The sequence below is a fragment of the Cheilinus undulatus genome, linkage group 2 (genome assembly GCF_018320785.1).
Source record: "Cheilinus undulatus linkage group 2, ASM1832078v1, whole genome shotgun sequence".
Taxonomy (NCBI): domain Eukaryota; kingdom Metazoa; phylum Chordata; class Actinopteri; order Labriformes; family Labridae; genus Cheilinus; species Cheilinus undulatus.
The window spans coordinates 28856487-28877872 of NC_054866.1; the positions used below are offsets into that span (position 1 = coordinate 28856487).

At 36.7% G+C, this 21386-nt stretch overlaps 1 protein-coding gene across 2 annotated transcripts in view; it reads left to right on the top strand.

The window, feature by feature from the left end:
• Window positions 1–328: 328 nt before the first annotated feature.
• The window catches only part of si:ch211-235m3.5 (BICD family-like cargo adapter 1), a 30180-nt gene continuing 9122 nt past the window's right edge, over window positions 329–21386 (top strand). The window contains exons 1-6 of one of the 2 annotated variants that reach the window (XM_041796467.1): window positions 401–477; window positions 584–839; window positions 3155–3370; window positions 15849–15968; window positions 18074–18220; window positions 18731–18913. In XM_041796467.1, coding sequence (XP_041652401.1) covers window positions 594–839; window positions 3155–3370; window positions 15849–15968; window positions 18074–18220; window positions 18731–18913 — 912 coding nt within the window. In that variant the 5' untranslated portion in view covers window positions 401–477; window positions 584–593. Of the gene's footprint in view, window positions 840–3154; window positions 3371–15848; window positions 15969–18073; window positions 18221–18730; window positions 18914–21386 lie in introns of both variants that reach the window. The other variant, XM_041796459.1, reaches the window with a different exon arrangement.

Here is a 21386-nt window from a genome sequence, read left to right on the forward strand (position 1 = left end):
TAATTAAAACTGAAACAGGACAGAAATGTTTTTTAAATCACTTTTAACCCCAAAAAGCGCCTTTCTAACAAAAGGGCAACCAACGTAGTGTTTAATAACTTGCCATGATGATAATTTAACAGAGTGATGGTGATGATCATTTTAACCCAAGACCTCCAGCTTCTGACAAATTTAGGGATGACTGCTGTGTATTGATCATGAGTTATTGCCTACGCTCTACAATAAAAAGTGTGAAAGCCAACCTTGGCGTCATACCTCAGAGGGAGTTTTCCATGATCAACAGGGAGCCCCGGTGACACAGGTGAGTGTGGTTGTGTACAGTGGTGTGGCAACAGTTGCTCAGGTGACTGAAGGACACTCCCACCTGCACGCAGACAGACATCTGTTGGTGACAGCCGGAGCAGCTCGTGCCCAGAGTGGAGCTCAAACCTTCAGCGTCACTCAGAGAGAGAAAGAGAGAGCAGCCACATGCTGCAGGTGTAATAGATGGATAAGTTACCAACACACTAATGGCGCTGTTTTTCGTGTCTTAATTTTAAAAAGTGCATCACTTCAGGGATTGAGCGTTTGAATTTGATCACAGCCCTTCAGTTATGGACCGACTGGATGAATGGAGCTTCAAGCCCAAGAGTCTGGAGCTGGAGGAGGATTTCTACTTCGACTACGGAGCGGAGGAAATAACAGATTATCAAGACCCCAACGAACTCCTGGCTGCTCTGAAACAAAAGGAGGAAGAGGTTATTTTGGCAGCCCAGCTGGGAAACGCATTGCTCCTGGAAAACCGTCAGTTAAAAGAACAGGGAGAAAAACTTCATGAACAATACGCTGACAAGCTGGAGGTAAGAATTATCGACTATATTTTACGCGTAATGTTTACAAATGAGGACACGTGTAAAAGTTGAGAAGATAAACCTGTGTGGTGGGCTAAAGGAAAGACTGAACAGTGTGGTTGAAATGGGCGGAGAGGAAAAGAGTTTCATTTTGGACCCACAGACACGCACTTATGATCTAAACAGGATTTTCGATACCATAATTTAAACTTTGATAACATACTAGCAAATGAATGATATAAAAACCAGCCTCGATACGGCGATAAGAATTAAAGTACTAGTTAGCCTACTTTCTTGTCTTTTATCTACAAAGTTGCGAGCAAACTTCTGAACACTTTCCAAATGTTCCAGGTAGCCTTCATTACCCAGTGGTCTAAATGTAGGTTTAAACCCTATTTAGCATACTACCATCATTAAATTAACGGAAATGTTATATTTTTTTAAATAAAGGTACCAGAAAGTTCAAGGTTACTTCAGACTGTGTAGCATCTATGAGAAATATATTCCTGCAGCCAAAAGCAGTGTTGTTTATTTAGAAGTGGTCAATCCACGAGCAATTTTTACACTGCCCACTTGGGAATTTGACTGAAAGCTTGAATGTTCACCCATGATAATAAAGAATACTGAAAACACCAAAAACAAAATATAAATGCTTTTCAACAGCCTTTCTCAACCAGGGTGCAGTGGCACCCAGGGGTGCCTCCAAAGTGCGTTTAATTCAAGCAAGAATCACTGTGAATATGCTGATCATTAGCTATTCTGGCATATGATCAAAATCGTCTTAATCTGGTTCAGCGAAAGAATTGGCTTATGTCAGTCAGCACTACATAAGAATCATACTAATCTTTTTTCAGTTTGGCAGATGGACCAAATTGTGTTTTTAAGGTGTACACGCCCATTCTGTGAAAATATATACATTTTAATAGTTTGAAGAAAGTGCTTATCTTGTTAGCTCTCCCACTGCTGTCATAGGCATGTAAGATGTTGTTTTTACCAGTACATTTTGTCTTAGGTTACTTGAGAGTTTTTAAAATCTTAAAGGGTGCCTTGACAGAAAAAGGTGGAGAAATATTGCTTTACAAGAATTTGAAGACCAGCAATGCCAGTTAGAGTAATCATACTGCAAGATTAATAGCTTTTAGATATTAAGTCAGTATCATACTAACTTACCCATTTAAAATTGGATTTATAGAGGAACTCCCATGATTTTCTGATTCTTTCACTAAGACCCACTTGAAAGTACTAAAAGTTGGTCTCTGGTCAGATTGTTGGTACTAATCACTCTGCTCTCACTTACCCTCTTTTGTGTTGTTTCAGTGGCTTCAAAAGCATTTCAAGCTCTTGATACACAATACTGTGTCTCAGGCTGTGACAGAAACCATTAACCTGCTTCCATGTTTTGTGTTTGAGGCTGATGAAATGTCTTTGTGTTCATCAATGTCTACAAAACAGTATCATATAAATCATAAGTATATAAACCTAGCAGCAAGCTGTGGTTATATTAGACTCAAATAATGACCTTATTGTCTTTTTAGAGGTATATGCTAATGCCTCCTTAGATGATTAGTGCTTAATCTTATCAGGTGGTGATTACAGCTTAAAACACACTGTCAGGACAAACCTTAGACATGGTGTTAATGTGTCAAGTACTTTACAAAGTCCAATAAAGACGGGTTGAGATCTTATCTGTCTGGAGACTGATAGATTGTTCAAGAGAAGTACATTGATGATATGATTCAGTGATGCAACCAATGATCACTTTTGAACATTATTCTGCAGTCTGACTAAAATACATTTCAGACCAAAGATATCTAAAAAAGTTGAGTAATGTTCTAGTTTCTAAAACTCAAAGATTGCATGTTGTTTTCTAGGACATGACATTTTTTCACTCAGTGCAAACAAAATGATTAAAAAAAACCCTTAAAATCAAGAAAGTGGAGGTGTTGAGTGGTAACATTTTTTAACCAACTATCAGTTTAAAAAAATGTAAATCAACTAATTAGGAAACTAAAAAGTCACAGCCCTATTGAATAATTTTCAGACAGATTTGACTGATTATTTTTATGGTAAAGAAAAAATGAAAACATATTTAGGTGCAACCCAAGAAACTTCATTTTAGATACAGAATCCAGATATCATACTTTTCCCATGATCCTACAGGGCTCTCAATAAGGCATTCTGGTGCACCATATCATCTGATTGCTTTTTCAGTTGTTCATACTGTATCATCAGTTCTAATTTAAAGCTAATGTATTTACATGAACAAAAACAACCTTTGTGGCATGAACTGTATTTATAACCTGTCCACTCCCCTGTATGTGTAGGAGCTGGAGCAGGGCAGGCATGAGCTGCGGCTAAAGCTGGAGGGCTGCCAGTCCCAGTGGGAGAGCCAGGTGGGAGACCTGGAGCGTGATGTTAGGGAGCTGAGTGCTGAGGTGGAACAGCTCACTCAGGCCCTCAGTGAGGCCGAGAAGGACAAGAGCCGTGCCCAGCAACAGCACAGCGAGGAGACGCAGCGGCTCAGGGAGCAGCTCCACACGGTGAGTCCCACACATCAATCTCTGCACCATATGATCAAAGAAACCCTCTCTCTGGCTGGGACAGGTAACTGAGCCCTCTGTGAAACAAACACCTGAGCTACCGTGGATCCAAGGCCTGCAGGTTGTCTGAGTCAAACCAGATAAGACGCGCTGAAACCAGATCCGCGCTCTGAAACTCAATGCTTTCTGCAAAGCTCCTGGTATCAGTGTGAGTCAGAGCAAGGCCAGACTCTCAGGCTGTGTATAGAAACAGAGCAAGGCCAAATCACTTTGGCATGTTTTTATTTGAAAATACTTTTTTTTTTTTTTTACTTGGGCAGCAGAAATGGACATGGTCAGACAGAAGATCTCAAACAAATCATCACTTGTGTGTAACAGGCAAATGATGTGTGCCAGTATGAAGCAGTGAAAACAATATGTAAAAGAGATGACAAGTGAAAGTTAATGCCATGACCTGATTTCAGGTGAGGGATGGAGGGAGGCAAGCATAGAAAAGATGGGGAGTTGACTTCAAATTTAGTTTTAGTCATTCATGTTTGTTAATTTGCTTTAATGTTTATGACATTTTTCAAGCATAAACATAAAGTATTCTCTGACTCCAACTCTGGTTATACAAAGGTTTTTTCTTTTTTTTCTTTTTACATTTTTAAACAGTTTCTCAAAAATATTTGAGTCTCTTTTGCATGACCACAGCCAGAGTGAAGCCTATTTTTTGAGATGTTCTTTGGGCATTTTGCCTTTATTTGATAGGACAGCTGAAGAGAGACAGGGAATATGGGGAGAGAGAACAGGGGAAAGCATGTACCAAACAGCATTTAGAACGGGAATCGGCCCTGCAACCAGTTCGTTGTTGACTATAGTCTCTGCGTATGGGCGCCTGCTCTACCCACTTGCTACATCGGGGCCCACATCCAGGGTGAACTCTTGACAGTTTTTTTTTTCTTTTGTAATAGATTATAGACCATAGCTTTAATCAACAACAGATGAATAGATAAAACAATACTGTACCATCAGAAAGGATGCAATGCAGCTTAACAAATATGATTGATACAACATTACATGACACAGTATGACACCGTACCATAAGCTGCAATGTGATACATTGCCATATGATGATACAGTACATAACAATACAACACCATAAAATACCATAATAGAAGATTTGATATGACACTGTCATACAACATGATAGGACACCATTAGATTTGAAACAACATTCAGAATACCTTACTATGATACAAGAAGATAGTGCAAGGTATGATACCATACTATGTCATCAGCATTACATGACACCATAGCATATGATACAATACAATGCAATACCACACCATACCATAATATAATATATGATATACACTATGTAATATGGCATGACATAACACCATGATATGTTAAGATACATGATACAACACAGAGGATACCATAAGACAGTGATCATCAACTGGAGGTGCAGGCCACATCAGGCCCCTCAGAGGATTATTAAATTCAGAAAATTTGAGAGGCCAAAAATATGGCATGCTATTGTTGAGCTTATTTCCTTAAAGTTTAAATAAAACCTTTAACCTAGTGGCTTATTAGACAAGAAGCACACTAGTATTTCTGTAATTTGGTACAGTAAACACATACTTATTATTTTTATATTGATTAAACTTGTAGTTTTTTGCATCAATTATCCACATAAGGCTCTTTGAGAGTGCAACTTCTCCCTCTGATAATCTTTACAGTAGATCTGTTTCCTACATGTGTTTTTGGCGACTGATGACAGCATATTAGCATCAAGCTCAGTGATGACATCAAGACAGCTCTGGAAACATGTAGCTAAAATATCTTGAACGCCCTCTTGTGGCTGGCTGAAGTAAAGGTGATAGGGACTGATCTCTCATTAAAGTTCCAGTTTTGCTAATGTTCCTACAAGAATATGTTAATTAGACAAAAATATTGATTTTATTTTAGTTTATTTCAATGTCAGCCCCCCACAGCATCAGTCAAGAAAATTCTGGCCCTTGTGAAACTTAAGTCGATGACCCCTGCCATAGGATATGATGCAACACGATATTATATGGCTCAGCACTAGTGGATACGATACAGGACAATAACATTTCAACATACGTAGTATGTGACTTGTGCTTGTGTATGTGTTAATACATGTATGAAGCCTCCTGGTGTCCAACACAAGGAACTGCATTTTTTAAACAGATGGATTAAAAGATGAAACACTAACTGTAGCCGTTGGGGAGAGGATGATATTCAGCTTTTCGCCATTAAACAGCTTGGAATCAGTGTTTACTGGAATAACTGAGCTAAAACAGGACTAATACTGCACATCAAGAAAGAATTAGATAAGTCGGCCAACCAGAAATACAGCATCTATTTCATATATTGACAGATGAAGGACCAAGCGGGCTAAGCTAAGCTAACTTGTTTAGCCATTCAAATGTTTGTTTATATGTTAAATATCTCATTTTTTATTGAATCATCCCTTCTTAACTTTTCACTTAAATGTCTAAATACATCTGACATTACCAAACGATCTTACAGCACTTCATATTAACTGATAGATCCTTACATATTTCATGTAAAAATTATTTTATTTATTTATTTATTTATTTTATGTTGGCACAAGAAAAAGGAATTACAATTGAGTGTACAGCTTTTACAAGGAAAGCACATGTGTGAATTTGTGCAGGTGAGGTAAGGAAACCCGAGAGGGCTTTTAATTAAACCTCACCATGTCAAGTGGTGATCATCACTAGCCTGTAGTAATAAGCGTCGATATGAAAACAAACAATGAAAAAACAAAAACAAAAACAAAGCAAGTAAGATAGTGTGGGAAGCGAAGTAGTGCTATTTTCAAGGCATTATTTTCTGTATTGATATTTGATGTGAATATTTCATATTTCCAACAATTCACACATCCTTGTATCCTTAGACAAACATATCCTTATTGCTACTGTCATTCGTTTGACCTAGTTTTAAGCACTTTGGGATGTTGATGTTATCTAAATGCATACATTAATGAATTCGTACATAAATATAGTTATACACAGATATATACATACCAGGGGTGGAAAAAGAAGTGCTGGACTATTGCACTCAGATATAAAGTACAACTACCTTGGTCAAGTACAACCTGAGTAGAAGCAAATGTATCCACTCCAGCAAAGCAAAGCAACTCATTTAAAAATTCACTCAAAATGCTGAACCTTAAGTTAAAGCAAGAGCAGTGCTTTCAGGCCACTCAGAACATACATTTATCCATAGATAAAGCACTTTGCATTGTGTTGTGATAAGTGCTATACAAATAAAGTTTTATTATTATTATTATTATTATTATTATTATTATTATTAATATTATAGTGTATTGCAATTATTTTTTACAATTTTTAATATATTACAACAATTATTATTTTTCTAATTCAATAGTTGTTCAGTAGTTCAATAGTAATTTTGTTTATATTGTATTCGTTCACCATTTTTAATAATAATATTATTGTCATCTTTGTTTTTAATTCAGTATTATCATTATTATATTTAAATTAAGTTAATGCTACACTAGTATGCTACTGTGGTTTTCGTTATTATTGTTGTTATTTTGATTTGCAGTAGGTGTTTGCTAGAGATAATAGATGCAGGTGTATAGATGGTCATTGTCTCAATTAAGCAGTTTATCTATTAAGCGTTTTTTTTTTTTTATATATCATTAGGGAGCATTTTATTAGGAGGTGTGAGTAGGTGTTCCACAGTGCAACACCTCTATATCTAATACAGGTACATCTCAAAAAATTAGAATATCATGAAAAAGTTCAATATTTTTTGTCACTCATTTTAGAAAGTGAAACCCACATATTATATAGACTCAATAGAGTGAAATATTTCAAGGCTTTATTTCTTGAAATTTTGATGATTATGGCTTACAGATAATGAAAACCCCAAATTCAGTGTCTCAGAAAATTAGAATCTTATATAAGATCAATAAAAAGGATATTTTAAACAGAAATGTCAGTCTTCTGAAAAGAATGTCTATTTCTCTGTACTCAATGTACAGATTTGTAAAATATTTATGTCATCAATCATTAGGATCCTGAGTCAAGAAAAAAAGAGGTGCTGTTGGCTGTCTGGGTGGGGAATTTGTTGCTAGTCTTACAAAACGTTTTTGTATTAGATGTAGTTTGATGAGATTAGAAGGGGGGTACTAGCCCATACTATATTGCAATAGGGGAAATGAATATGACTGCATAACCCTACATATGTGGAAACAAGGTGTAAGATGCACGCAACACCATATAATATGATCCAAAAAAATACATGATATGACACCACTGGATGACATGATACAGATCGATACAGTAGCGAACAAGTGATATGGTACAAACACCATGCCATACCATATGAAATGACACAACACTCCAGTGCTCCACATTTAGCCGACTCTGCAGTTAAAGTCATTAAAACAATATTCACAAATTAAGATCCACTTCACAACAACAGACACCATCTGCAGTTTTACATGAGAACATTATAATCTCTTTAATCTGTTTAATTTGTAACTTGAAGTTAACTGTTAACAAGCGCTTAGCTATTTGTATGACGTAATGGACAAAATCCTGGCAACAGCAGAATCAAATCCTTATCAGGTCACGTATTTATGATCGTCAGTGTTTGATTCAAAGGAAAAGCTGAACGCATGCTGGAAAATTGAACTGACGACACACTTTACAGCCTCTTATCAGTGAACATGGCAGGGCTTATGGGTCACAGCTGGACAACCTTGAGTACTTTTCCAGCCTGAGAGAGTTGGGGATATTTTGGTAAACATTACAGAGTGACGTTATACATGAATGCAGAGAAGCAGTGTTTGATGACCAGCAAACTCAGGCTGGTAAAAGTTAAAAATGAATCCACACAAACAACAAACTCCCTCCCATGAGTCAAGGTCCGCAAAATAAGGAACTAAGAAAGTTTCTCCCCCTGAGGAAAGCAGATGCAAGGGTAGTTCAGGAAAAAGTCAATTAAGATAAAAGTTCATGACTGAGTTTGGGCTGTTCTAGCAGGAGGAAGGGCAGAAAATGTTTTATTTTGCTACAGGGTAGAGGACACAGGCAAGTCTGGACTTTGTAGTTGTAAAAATCAAAGACAGAAGCGTATGTAGGACGAAGAAAGACAGTTTGAAGAGGCTTCATGTGTGATCAGTGTTTACCTGACGTGGTCAAGTCTGCTGGTGCTTCTGTTGCACAGCTGCCTGACGGGGTGAGTTAAGTCTACATTCTTTGGATTTCTTTTTATGTAAGCTACCAAAACTATGACTGGAATAGAAACTTAGTTATGTGTATCCTTGTGGGACTTCTGCACACTATTATTTAACTTTTCATCGATATAAGAATAATGTAGTCAATATTTTCAGTGTAAAATACAGAAAATGGTAAGTTCTAATTTCAAGGTCCTAGACCAGTAAATATAAGCTAAAATAGTAAATATCCTGATTGGAACCAGTTAAGATATGCTGAAACAGTAAATATTGATATTTGGGACAAATACATGTAAGAAAAATATTGTAAATATTCTAATTCAGGACCAAGTAAAAATATAAAATATTCACATTTGTGATGAATCAACATAAGTAAAATGAGAATATTTTCACAGATTCGAAGCAGTAAATAGAAATAGATATATGTATATTAAAAATAGCATAATATAGGCATTTGGGACCAATTACTTTAAGTAAAAGTAAAGCTAAAATGATGCATAGATGGCCTAGTGATTGGGTCCTGCCTTATATACGTAGGTGGCCAGGTTTAAGTCTGGCCTCTGGCTCCTTTCTCCCATAGCTCTCCCCCAGTCTCATATCCCTGATTTAGACTCTAGCCACTGTCGTCCTTCCTGAATAAAGGCATAAAAAGCCAGAAAGTATATCTTTAAAAAAGAGTTCACATTTTGGACCAGTTAATGTTATAACATAGTAAATATACAAATTTTGGACCAATAAGTGCAATCCATGGAAAAAATAGATACATTCGGTCCCGTAAATATAAATGAAATAGTAAATTTACACATTTGGGACCAATAGATGTAAGTAAAAATACAAGGAAATATCTGTTGGGACCAGTAGATACGAGTTAAATAGTAAAAATATTTACTATGTACACATTATGGACGAGTTAATTTGGGTAAAATAGTAAAAATCAATATTTTTGACCTGTAAAGGTAAGTAAAATAGTAAATATACATTTGGGACAAATAAATGTCTGTAAAGTAGAAAGAAATTACTTTTTGGACCAGTAATTACAAGTTGAATAGTGATATAAACATTAAGGACAAGTAAATAAATGAAAAATTGTAAATATGCCCATTTTGGACCAATAGATGTAAATATAAATAGAAGGAAATTTCTTTTGGGACCAGTAAATACAGGTAAAATAGTAAATATATTTACTATATATACACATTTCGGACAAGTAAATTTAGGTTAATAGTAAATATCAACATTTTACACAAGTAAATTTAAGTAAAATTTTAAATATATACATTTGGGACCAATAGATGTAAATAAAAATAGAACAAGTTTATATTTGGGACCAGTAAATATAAGTAAAAAGAAAATCAATATTCAAAATTTTTACCTTTTAAAAAAAATGTATGACCAATGAGCAATGATGGAAACAGTGAATATTTATAATTTGCCTTACTAAACAGTTTTATATTTACAAAATTTTGTGAGAGAAGCGGCTTCAGTAGAGTTTTTGGGGCAGTTTTATATGTCAAAAACAAACTTTTGATCTAAGTCAGTGTCTTTCATTTGTTGGGGTTTTGAAAAAATGATGTTCAGGCTGCTTTCAAAAATCCTTAAACTTTAATAGTGGGAGTGTAACCAGAGCCTGACAGGAATCTGGAGGAGTCAGTCAGCATCCAACCACAGAAACCTGAGATAGAAAAAGTTCATCATGTTTACCAGAAACAGCAAAGCAGAGCTCCAGGAAAGATTTACATGACTCTTCATCCTGACACATTTGAGGAAGCAGCTGTGTGAAAACAGTGTTGATGTGTGCCAGATGGTTGCATGGTTCAACGGTGTAGCCTGTTTGGATAGTTTGTTGAGGTTAAAATACCAGAGAGTGATGAGTGATGTCAGGGTGTTTTTCTACTGATTACATCACAAATATTTTCATTCCTGCAAAAATGAGACACAATGTGTAATATCTTATGTGTGTCTGTTAATCTGAAGGCGTGAAAAATAATATTCACACATTTTTTTTTTGTTTTGGTGTTACTTCTAGTGCAGGAAAGCTTTCCAATCCTTGACAGTATCAGTGAATTAGATATCAGGATATAAACACGTTTGCTGGATAAGAAATGCTGACTGGAATGGGAGTATAATTTCGTACAATTAGTTTAAATGTTTGTGCTTGAGGCAGAGACATTTACTCAACGGTATTGGATTAAAAACACTTGTTCAGGACATTTCTTTGGATCAGTGTCAAGTTAAATAATGTTTAAAAATCAGTCCAGCACTTGAATTAGACAGGTTTGTGCATTTATTTTTAAGAAACCTGCTCTGATCTAATATGATATAATCTATACAAATCTAAATTATCACAGTTTTCTGTAAAAGCTAGGGGGATACTAGTATTTTCAAAAGAAAAGGCCAGTTTTTGGAGAGGAAAATACACAGATGACACCAATATGCACATTAAGCTTCAGCTATTACCTGTGTGTTCCTTTGGTTATCACATGATATGATTATGTTTTTACCAGTATCTTTAAACTCCTCCCAGACTGTTAAAACTGAGCTGATTTGGAGAGGTGCTGATCATTTTGATGGTCATTTTAGAACCTTTAGCTATTATTTTCTAGTGCTTATTTTAACTGGTGTTTTAATATTTAAAAATAATTTAATGTAATAATAATTTAATGTATTCTAGCTTACTCTGCAAGTCAACTTTTTGATGTGGAAATAAGGAGACAAATTGCTGGCAGAAGTTTTGCTAAATGACTAATCATCACAATACTTTTTAGGAAAAAAATAGATCTTGCTGACTAAGATAGATGTTCTTTGTTAAAAATGAAAGTTAACTGAATGTCTTTCAGTTTTTGATTTTGGGTCAAATAAAGCGTGACACAAAGCAGTTTAAAGTTGTCACCTCAGTCTTTCATGTAAATGTTTTCCTGGGATGTATTGTATTAGTTGAACATTAGTATAAGCAAAGTTGGCCTTGTTGGCAGACATTAACCCATCTGCAAATAATTTGACATGTAGAGATGTCAGAAGCAAATGTAAATGTTTTGCGCTGATTAAGTTTAATGCTGCCAAGAGGCTTCTTACTAGGCAGAGGGGACAAGCTCTGATTTGTATTCATGGTCAAATATGAGTGGAAATGTTGGAGTAAGGTCAGCTGATCTGGAATATATGGCAGCGCTTGACTCAGTTGCCTGCCAGAACCAAAGCTATATGCTTGATACTTCACAAAGACACAGAATAAACAGAGCAATCACAGATTTTCTTTTTTGAAAACATCTGGAGTTTGGTTTTGTCTGTATTCAAAATCAGTTTTAGATCATGCAGAGTGTCCCGCTTAGCATCAAAGGCTTCTTGTAAGTAAAAGATCCTGATGCTGCTCAGGATCAAAGAAGAAAATGATAGTGTCATTTGCTTAAAAACATGCCTTTCCATCGGGGACGTTATGATTGACACTGTTGATATGAAGTCTTTACCAATTAATAAACAGACTTATAAATGTTTATAAGAAAAACTGTTGGTATTGGAACTGGCAGTCAACTAAAGTGTTACTTTTTAAAAATCAGCAACGCTATCAGCCCAGATTTTCACAACTGCTGCATCTCTAATTTTTCCCTTTTTGTTGGCTGCAGATATTCAAGTAAAAACAGGTTGCTGTCTGTCTTCATCATTCTGTCCAAAAAGAAAGGAAGAATGAAAAAAGTTTTTTTTAAATCCTTTTTTACATACAAAGCAAAAAGCATGAACAAGCAAACTGAAGTAAATGGTAAGCCTCTGTGTTCAGGCCTTCACTTGAATGTTGTGACTACAGCCTTCTGTTATATTTTTGTTAGATGTGGTCTTTATTGTGTCTGGTTAACAGGTGTGTATTACACAATATGCCTACACGTTCTCCACTCAGTGAAGCACGATCCCGGCCTCCCTGGCTGCGTGTCCCACTGTTTTATTGGGCGACTGTGACGAATCTCTCACTGTAGATTTCCGTTATTATAAAATGAGATGCCTGAATTGAGGCAAGCCCTGCTGACCCCTGCCCTCAGCCACAAAAAGGAAGACAATAAACTTTTGGAGGAGATATAAATCTTTCATTTGCTCCTTTGATATTACCCAAACATCCCATCATCCCGAGGGAAAGCTGTCTTTTCTGAGTGGTCCCTGAGGGGCTCTGCTGTAGCGTGGGTAGTCAGCTGTTGGATACTTCAGTGTGTGGCTCGGTCAGGGGGCCGTGCGAGGGGATATCATCTTTGTCTCCATACCAAATGGAGCGTCCTCGTTCAGCTCCTGTTTTGGTGGTTCTCAGTGGGTCGCTGCCTCCATTGTCAAAGGGGCCCATGTTGACGAGATGTGGCAGCGGTAATGAATACTCACAAATGTTCATTTTTAACCCCCTCCCCCCATTTATCCTCTTCATAGTGTGTCTGCATGCTATGTTTTGTTTTTCTCCATTAGTGCCTGTTTAACTAATTTTAGCCCTCACGCTGGCCTCACTTCCTCTGTGCAAACACATCCACACAAGCTGTCCCCTCCGCCCCACCCTCACCATGTCCATGTTTACCCCCTGGCCACATTGTGGTCTAATGTGGCATGATGATGTCACAGTCCAGTGCAAGATGCCCTCCGCTCCATCTGCTTCAGACTCCGCCCTTTCATCTTGTATTATGTAGTTGTGATGGGACATGACAGGGGCCCGCCAAACTGCTGAGTAAGGGGAAGCAAGGGTCTCTGATCAAGCAGGGAGTCAAAGGGGGGAGGCTGGTTGGGCGAAAGGTTGAGGGTGTTCTGTGGAGCTTCAGAGGTCGCACAGCTGCACTTCAGCTGAAGCTTTTAGGTTTTAAATATTCAAAGTTTGAGAGAAAGGAAAACGTTTTGTAGAAAAAAAATCTAACGTATAAAAACAGCTTGTAAATGCTTTCTTCCATACACTTGGATCAGCAAAAAAGAGAGCTTGTTTCCTGCTTGTTTGGCATATTAAAGGCGCTCGGTAGAATTTTCAGAATATTCAGGCATAATTATTTGTTTGAATGTTTCTTGACATGTTACTGCTGCTGACTTTCAGTTAAAGAAGTGTACAGGTGCACCAAAAATAGAATATAATGCAAGTTCATCTTTTTTTGTGATTTACTTCAGAAGGTTAAATTTCCATATAATCTAGATTCATCTGGTACAAGGTGAAACATTTCAAGATACTTTTGTTTCAATCTTGATGATGACTATCTCAAAATTATAGAATATTGTGTCCAATATTTCAAAAGGTTTTCTGGGCTTTCATTCTCCCACTCTGGTTCAGTACACACAACTGCAATCATGGGGAAGACTTCTGACTTGAAAAATGTCCAGAAGACAATCATTGTCATCGTCTATAAGGACGGAAAGTCACAGACGGTCATTGCTGAAAGGGCAGGCTGTACTCAGAGGCTGTATCAAAGCATAATCTTGGAAAGTTGACTGGAAGGGAAAAGTGTGGTTAAAAAAAGGAGCACAAGCAACAAGGATGAGCTCAGACTTCAGAGGATTGTCAAACAAAGCGGATACAAGAACCAATGGTTCAGCTTCACAAGGAGTGAACTGAGGCTTGAGTCAGTGGATCAAGAGCCACCAGACACAGATGTGTCCAGGAAATGGGCTACAAGTGTCGTGTTCTTAGGGTCAAGCCATTCCTGAATCACAAATGTTGTAAGCGTCTCGTGAGCTGAGGATATAAAGAACTGTAAAGTTGCTCAGTGGTCCAATTCCCTGTTTTCAGATGAAAGTGAATTTTGAATTTCATTTCAAAATCAAGGTCCCAGAATCTGGAGGAAACCGAAAAGGCACAGAATCCAAGGTGCCTGAAATCCAGTGTTTTCCGGTTTCCACACTCAATGATGGTTTGAAGTGCCATGTCATCTGCTGCTGTTGGTCCACTGTGCTTTATCAAGTCCTAGGGAAATGATGAGACACCAGATTAAACAATACAGACAAGCTGAAGGCTGCTATCAGAGCAACTTTTTCATAAATAAATGAAATAAACTTTTTCTTGATTTTCTATTTTTTTAGGTATACCTTTTTATGCCAGAAACAAAACAATGAATATTCTTTCAATAGGACACAACAACAGGCAGCAAAACATTGTTTGAGTTGCTTTTGAGATGATCAGTTTCAGATTACCTGATCTATCTCTCACCTTTAATAAGAAAGGAACAGATAAGGCTCAAGGTATCCTCCTGTGTCCTTGACATCTTCTCTTTGGAAATTTTGAGCTTCTGCCTTATAGCAGGAGATACAGATCAGGCAAAGGCAAAGGTCAACAGGATAGAAAAATCTTTTATAACTCAGGCTGTCAAAGCGGTGAATTCTTATGGTGACCTTGATGATGGTTTCAAAGTTGGTTTTGATGATGGTTTTAATGGGTGTTTTCTGTACTCTTTATGCCTTGATGTCTCTTGAATTTAAATATATGTATTATGTGTTGCATATATATTTAATATTATTTTTTTGCCCTTACTTAGATAAGACAGAGGAAGACAGACAGTAAATATGGGGAAAGAAATTATACTGATGGCATGCCCTCTAATGTGTTGACTTGAGAATTGAGCAGTTCAAAAAGCATTTCCCTCTACTAGAAGCTATGAAGTTCTTTTTAATAAGTGAGCTGCATCAGTAAAATATTTATGTACTTAACTCAAAAATGTGAAAATTTTGTAGAAAAAAGGAAAAATTGTTTTCTTTCATGCCCCTCTAATTATCTTCTGACCCCCTCAGATTTGATCCCTGCTTGGGAACATATTGAAACTATAACCAGTTCCTCTGTGGGCAGTAATGAAACCATCTCTTATTTTTCTTTTACTGCATTGCCTGTAGCAGAAACCATACCAAACATATGTTCACTGTAAGTTAAATAATCCATACCCTACAGGCAGATACCATAAAGACCTCTTCTTATCTGGGCATAGATTACAGGATTTTATCTCCCCCTATGCATTTGGTTATGTCAAGATTCAAGATTGTTGCTTTAAATGTTTTCAATATCATCCCTCAGGGGGTTCAAGACGATTGATGCAGATGTATGCTTCCACTTTTCTCAGCCATAGTGTGATATGTGGGCGAGTGAGCTTGTCTTAATGGTTTCTATGTGGACTCCTGGCTCATGTCCTAAAGAAAACAAAATGCAAAGAGAAGGAGATCCTGAAAATAATAAGCAGCGCACATGTCTGTTGAATGGACCCAGTATTGAAGTCTCATGTGTTTTCTTTCTGATGTGTGTGTCTGCAGGCGATGGAGGTGGAGAGAGCCATGTCCAGTGAGCTCCAGGCTCTAAAACAAGAGCTCCAACAAAAAGTGAACCACAGCCGGCCGCAGGAGGAGGAGCTGATAAGTGCCATGAGGGAGCAGGTAACTGATTTAACAAAAGTAACACTGCAGCTTTATGAAAGTAAAACCAAACCAAAGCTAACTTTAAATGTAACTGCTGAAAGGCTGGTTGTGTGTAATGATTTCAGTCTTCAGGGCATCATGTTCTCATATGAACAGAATGACCGGAACACTCAGAACCAGCTCATCCGTCTGTGCTTTCATATTTTATCTCCTTTCAGAAGTGTCGACAGCTTCTGGCTCAAATCTCCCTTCCTTTTTCTTTTTCTTTTTTCTGATGGTTTTGGCAACACATTTACAGTAAGACAGCAGTCACCACTATTATAACAATATTCATAACCATCAAATATAACAAAAACCGCTATGAAATACATGCAGAATATGCAGCATCAGTCCTTGATATCCAGTCAAATAGTAGCACTATTCCTTTTCTATGTTTCTTTGTACTGAAACGAGGAACATTTTGGCTCAGTTTTCTCTTGAATCTGACATTGTTATTGAACCTTTTCACTGCATAGAGAGCGTTAGAGGTCACACCATGAAACCCACATACAGGATGTAACAGAGCAAACGTGCAGATTAAGACAATAAAACCAAAAAGTGGCAAAAATGAACAGAATTGAAAATATAATGCCCTACTGCAAGAGAATATTTGATATATATATATATATATATATATATATATATATATATATATATATATGTATATATACATATATATATATACACATTTTTTTCACAACTTTATTTATAGCTTTTCATAATTACAAAACAAAGATATTTTCCTTACAAAGGTAAAGTTTTAAAATCCCACCAGCTCCAAAAAAGACAAACAGATTAACAGAAAAGGAAAAATAAATAAATAGATAAATAAATGAATAACACTCTTAATATTTATAGTACAGAAAAAAAACACATTTAACAAAAAGGGGTATAGAAAAAAATGAAAAAAAAAAACACCACAAAGAGAACTTAATAAAAATAATATTGATATATATTTTTTAAATATGCTTTTATATTGATATTGAGATTAAGACATGTTTAATTGTTATTTGGGTGAAATTTATTAGCATATTTTTCATTATTTTTCGGTTAATGTGTATTCGCTTTTACTATATGGGCTTGTTTTCATTGGAAGCACTTTTTTACATTATTATTTCAGTAATAATACTAATTACAAAATAATTTAATTTATAAAGCACTTTACCAAACAAAGTTACAAAGTGCTTCACAGCATAAAATCAGACATACAATATAATTTAGGATAGACAGAATTACAGCATAACTAAATAGATAAATTTACCAAAACAATCAGGAGATCGGTGATGTACATGGGGACAAGACTAGAATGTAATTTGAAAGTTTTCATGAAAATTTTGAAACCAATTCTAAAATAAACTGGGAGCCAGTGAAGGGAGGCTAAAATAGGAGTGATATGGTCTAACTTAAGTGCTATATGAATGAAGTTTGTTATAGTAATTAAGATTCTAAAAATGATAAAAGAGAAATGATTAAAAGCTCTGGCCATACTCATCCTTTCAAAAGAAGAAATTTCCATCTGTCATTTTTATCATTTAATACAATCAGGCTTTGTCTAACAATCAGCGCCAGACAATACAAGTCAAATACTATATGAATTGTTCCTTTTTAGTAGAGAAAACATCTAAATATTCAAAAACCTCATCTAACACTCACAGAACCTTGGTAGAGTTCTGATTTAATTTGATGTAATTATTATTATGTCATGCATAGAGAATATGCCCAACCCATAACAAGCCTACAGTAGTGCAAAAGAAAATACACTTAATACCGACAGACCAGATGCAGATGTCACAATAATAACACTAATGAAACAAATCATAAGGGCATTTGAGATTGAGACCAAAGTGGCCAGCTTATAATCACTCAAAGTAAACAGCCAATCCATCATGTCATCATCAGTGCTCCAAAATATTCCAGGACATTGAGTATATGTTACATTTATCAAAGTTGTTCTGCATAAAGAAACTGAAAGAGAAAATGAGGTTCATTCACAGCTTCCCTTAAATTTCACAGAGAATAGCTGGAGCAGGTCAGAGAATAAATACGTTTTCATTCATTTTTTATGCCTGCGTGTGTGTTTTCAGGTGCTTCGTCTCACCCAGAAGGAGCAGGTGCTCGAGGAACGTCTGGAGTCTGTGTGTCGAGAAAACACTGAGCTGAGGGCCAGTTTGGCCTCTTTACATGCCCGCCTGGCTCTGCATGACCAACTGAACCAGCAGCACAGCCAGCAGGTACACACATACACAACAGCAGACAAGGCAGCACAAAACAGCTCAGTTGATTGTATGAATGAGAGGCTCTATAACAAAGGGATTTTGTGCTCCCTGCCTGGCAGTCTGGGTTTCGGCTGGATTGTTGAAAGAATTTTTAAACAATCACCTCATCCCTGTCATTGTAACTTTGACCCGCAAATCTGGATTCCTCTCATATTCGTTTGGTTTCATGTTGGGCTGCAGGTTGGAATCCTGCAGGTCAGGATTTCACTGACATGACAGCTTTTTAAAAAGCGCAGAAGGTCGTTGGAGAAAGCACTTTTGTGTCATACTTGCTTCCACTATCTATCTATCTATCTATCTATCTATCTATGTATCTATCTATCTATCTATCTATCTATCTATCTATCTATCTATATTACTACAATCTCAGATTCATAACTGGGTTTTCTGTCTTGTTTTACATGTTGCTGGCTGTCAGGTTGTGTCTGTTTTTTATATGTGTCTCCACCTTCTTATGTTTTTCAGCTAGCAGAGGCGTGGCAGGAGGTGGAAGCAGCGCGGGGTCGCTCTCAGCAGCTGCAAGCACAGGTGGAGGAGCTTCAGGAGGAGGTTTCCCTGCAGGAAGCCAGGAGCCAAGGAGACGCCTCCATACTCTCTGAGCTGGAGAACAGTCTGGAGACAGCGACACTGGGAATCGGCAAAGAAGAGGTACCAAAGTACCAGAGTACAGTTTGTTAAAGTCATTCAGGGACAGTGAGATATGAATGTAAAAAATATGTAAAAAAAACATCCCCAACCAGCAATTGTTCATACATAAAAAACTTTATCTTGTCTCTTGCCCTTTTTGTGCTATTAAGAGCACATTAGGGAGCCATACTGACTCTGTTTTATGAAATATGTTTTTATGATCCTGGAACAAGCTGACAGCCGGGGGACTTTTTCTTTTCTATCAATGGAATCAAAAATGTCCCCTTGTATTAGCTTTCACTGCTGCCAGCACCCAATCAGCCAGATGTTCAATAAGCCTTGAACACAGTACATTACTTTCTTCACAATTCAGTCCTTGAGCATCAAATGTGTACATCCACAGCAGATAGTACACAAAGTAAACTACTTTCTTAAGATGTATAGGCAAAGCTACCAAACAGATTTGTGCACTTGCAAACTCAAACTGCCTTTCACATGAGTACGAATGCTTAGAAGTTTTCTGAGTAATATGATTTTGTCCTGATAAAGACTAATTTGTGTTTGGGTTAGTTTGGGTTGTAATGATAAGCTGTTTAACCTTTCAGACTCCTTTAGGATATGCTGTATTACTCCCTCTCAGAAATTCAGTCTTTCACACTCTGCCACATGCACATAGGCCAAAAATATGCACAAACAGGATCCTCTGGACATGCTCTAATGTCAGAGTGAGGATTGTCCACAAAGGAGCCCAGCCTGAGTGGCTGGGGCATCAGAGCCTTTCTTAAGAGCGATTCAGGAAGTGAACCGGCATGTCTCTGAGTACCAGCCTAGCTTCCAGACTTGGTCTGATGGGGACTTGCACTGCCAATCCTTCAGTTCCGAACCCAAGTTTTGCCTTGCATTTGGGGTACTTGATATTAGATTTTTGCTGATATCTGATATGACTAACTAATTTCTGATACTCATATATATATATATATATATATATATATATATATATATATATATATATATATCAGCATTTGTTTTCATTGTAAAGAACACAGTCTTTCTTGTGTTGAAATTTACCTGTTACACTTATTGTGACAGTCTATTTGTCTATTTTCATAAACAGACCAAAAAAAAACAACATTTGATTCCATCATATAAATAAATGAGTTATCATTCAACTATTGACATTCAGTAATAAGGACAAAATGTGTTTAAATTTAAATTATATGTAAAGTGCATGTTTACTTGTAAGTGTACAAACAAGCTTTATGTGCCAAACAACACCTTAAAGTGAGCGCTGTAGTGAGCAAAAAATGTGTCCCTTTTTAAGGAGCTTATACTTTCCAATTAAAATTAATCCTCCTTCGTAAACAACAGGTTTGTAGGGTAGGTTCCTCAGAAGGTGCTTGAAACAGCAAAAAACGAAATTCTTCTGAAGTGCATAAAAATTAACTAGCTGTAGTTCTGCTGTAGATCTTTAGTCTTTGGATCATGCTTAAAAGCCTAAGGATGATAAAGCAAAAACCTACAGCTGAGGTAGGTCTGTTTATTCTGTTTTAAACTGCACAACCTTCACCAGCTTAAATATTCTTCTTTGTTCATCATCATTCCTTAGATTTTAAAGCTTGCATTAAGGACAGAAATGTATTAATTTCTTCATCCTCCAGCTTCAAATAGAGTGTTTTGAAGACTGAAGTCATAGGTCTGGGGGGCCGATAGCGATATCAGTATTGGCTTAAATGAATTTGCAAACATCCCAGCATCAGATATAGGCAAAAATCAAATACAAAATCCCTACATTACACTTACAGAACTCACTGATACCTTTTCTTTCATATCTGTGCCAGTTTACCCACAAGTTTGATCATGATTTTTGGATTGAACTAACAGTGTGGGAGAGGGGAACATGAGCGGAAGATGATTTTTGACTTGTTTTAGGATAGATAGAGATAAATAGATGGATAGGTAGATACTTTATTAACCCTGAGGGAAATTCAAGGAGTGCTAAGATAAAATGTAGAGGTATTTCAGGATCCCTAAAGGGGTATAAAATCCCCTTTGCATATAATATTAGGATGATGAGAGAAGAATAAATCTAGGTTTAATGCTCTTATAATTCAGTGATAGGGCATGAGAAAAATGGAAATGCTGAATTCTTCAGATTAGTTGTGCAATGTGAAGGTGAATCTGTGCCAAGAAGTTAGACAGTAGATATTAGCTGAACCACACATAGCCACTAGGCAGTCTACAAATCAAAGAGGTTGTAAATTCATTGGGGTAAGTAACAGAAATGCCAGCTTAGCAGCTGCTCTGACTTTATCTTAACACTGTGGTTGGTAAGTGTTTCCATTGGGTTCTTTTCTATTGTAGTTTAGCCTACAATGATTTACGTTTTTGTCCTGTGATGACTGAAAACCAGAAATAAAACGGAGTTATCCTGAGAGTAATCCACAGTGAGATAGCAAAATAATGGCACCTGAGGAAAATTTTTCTAAGATAACTT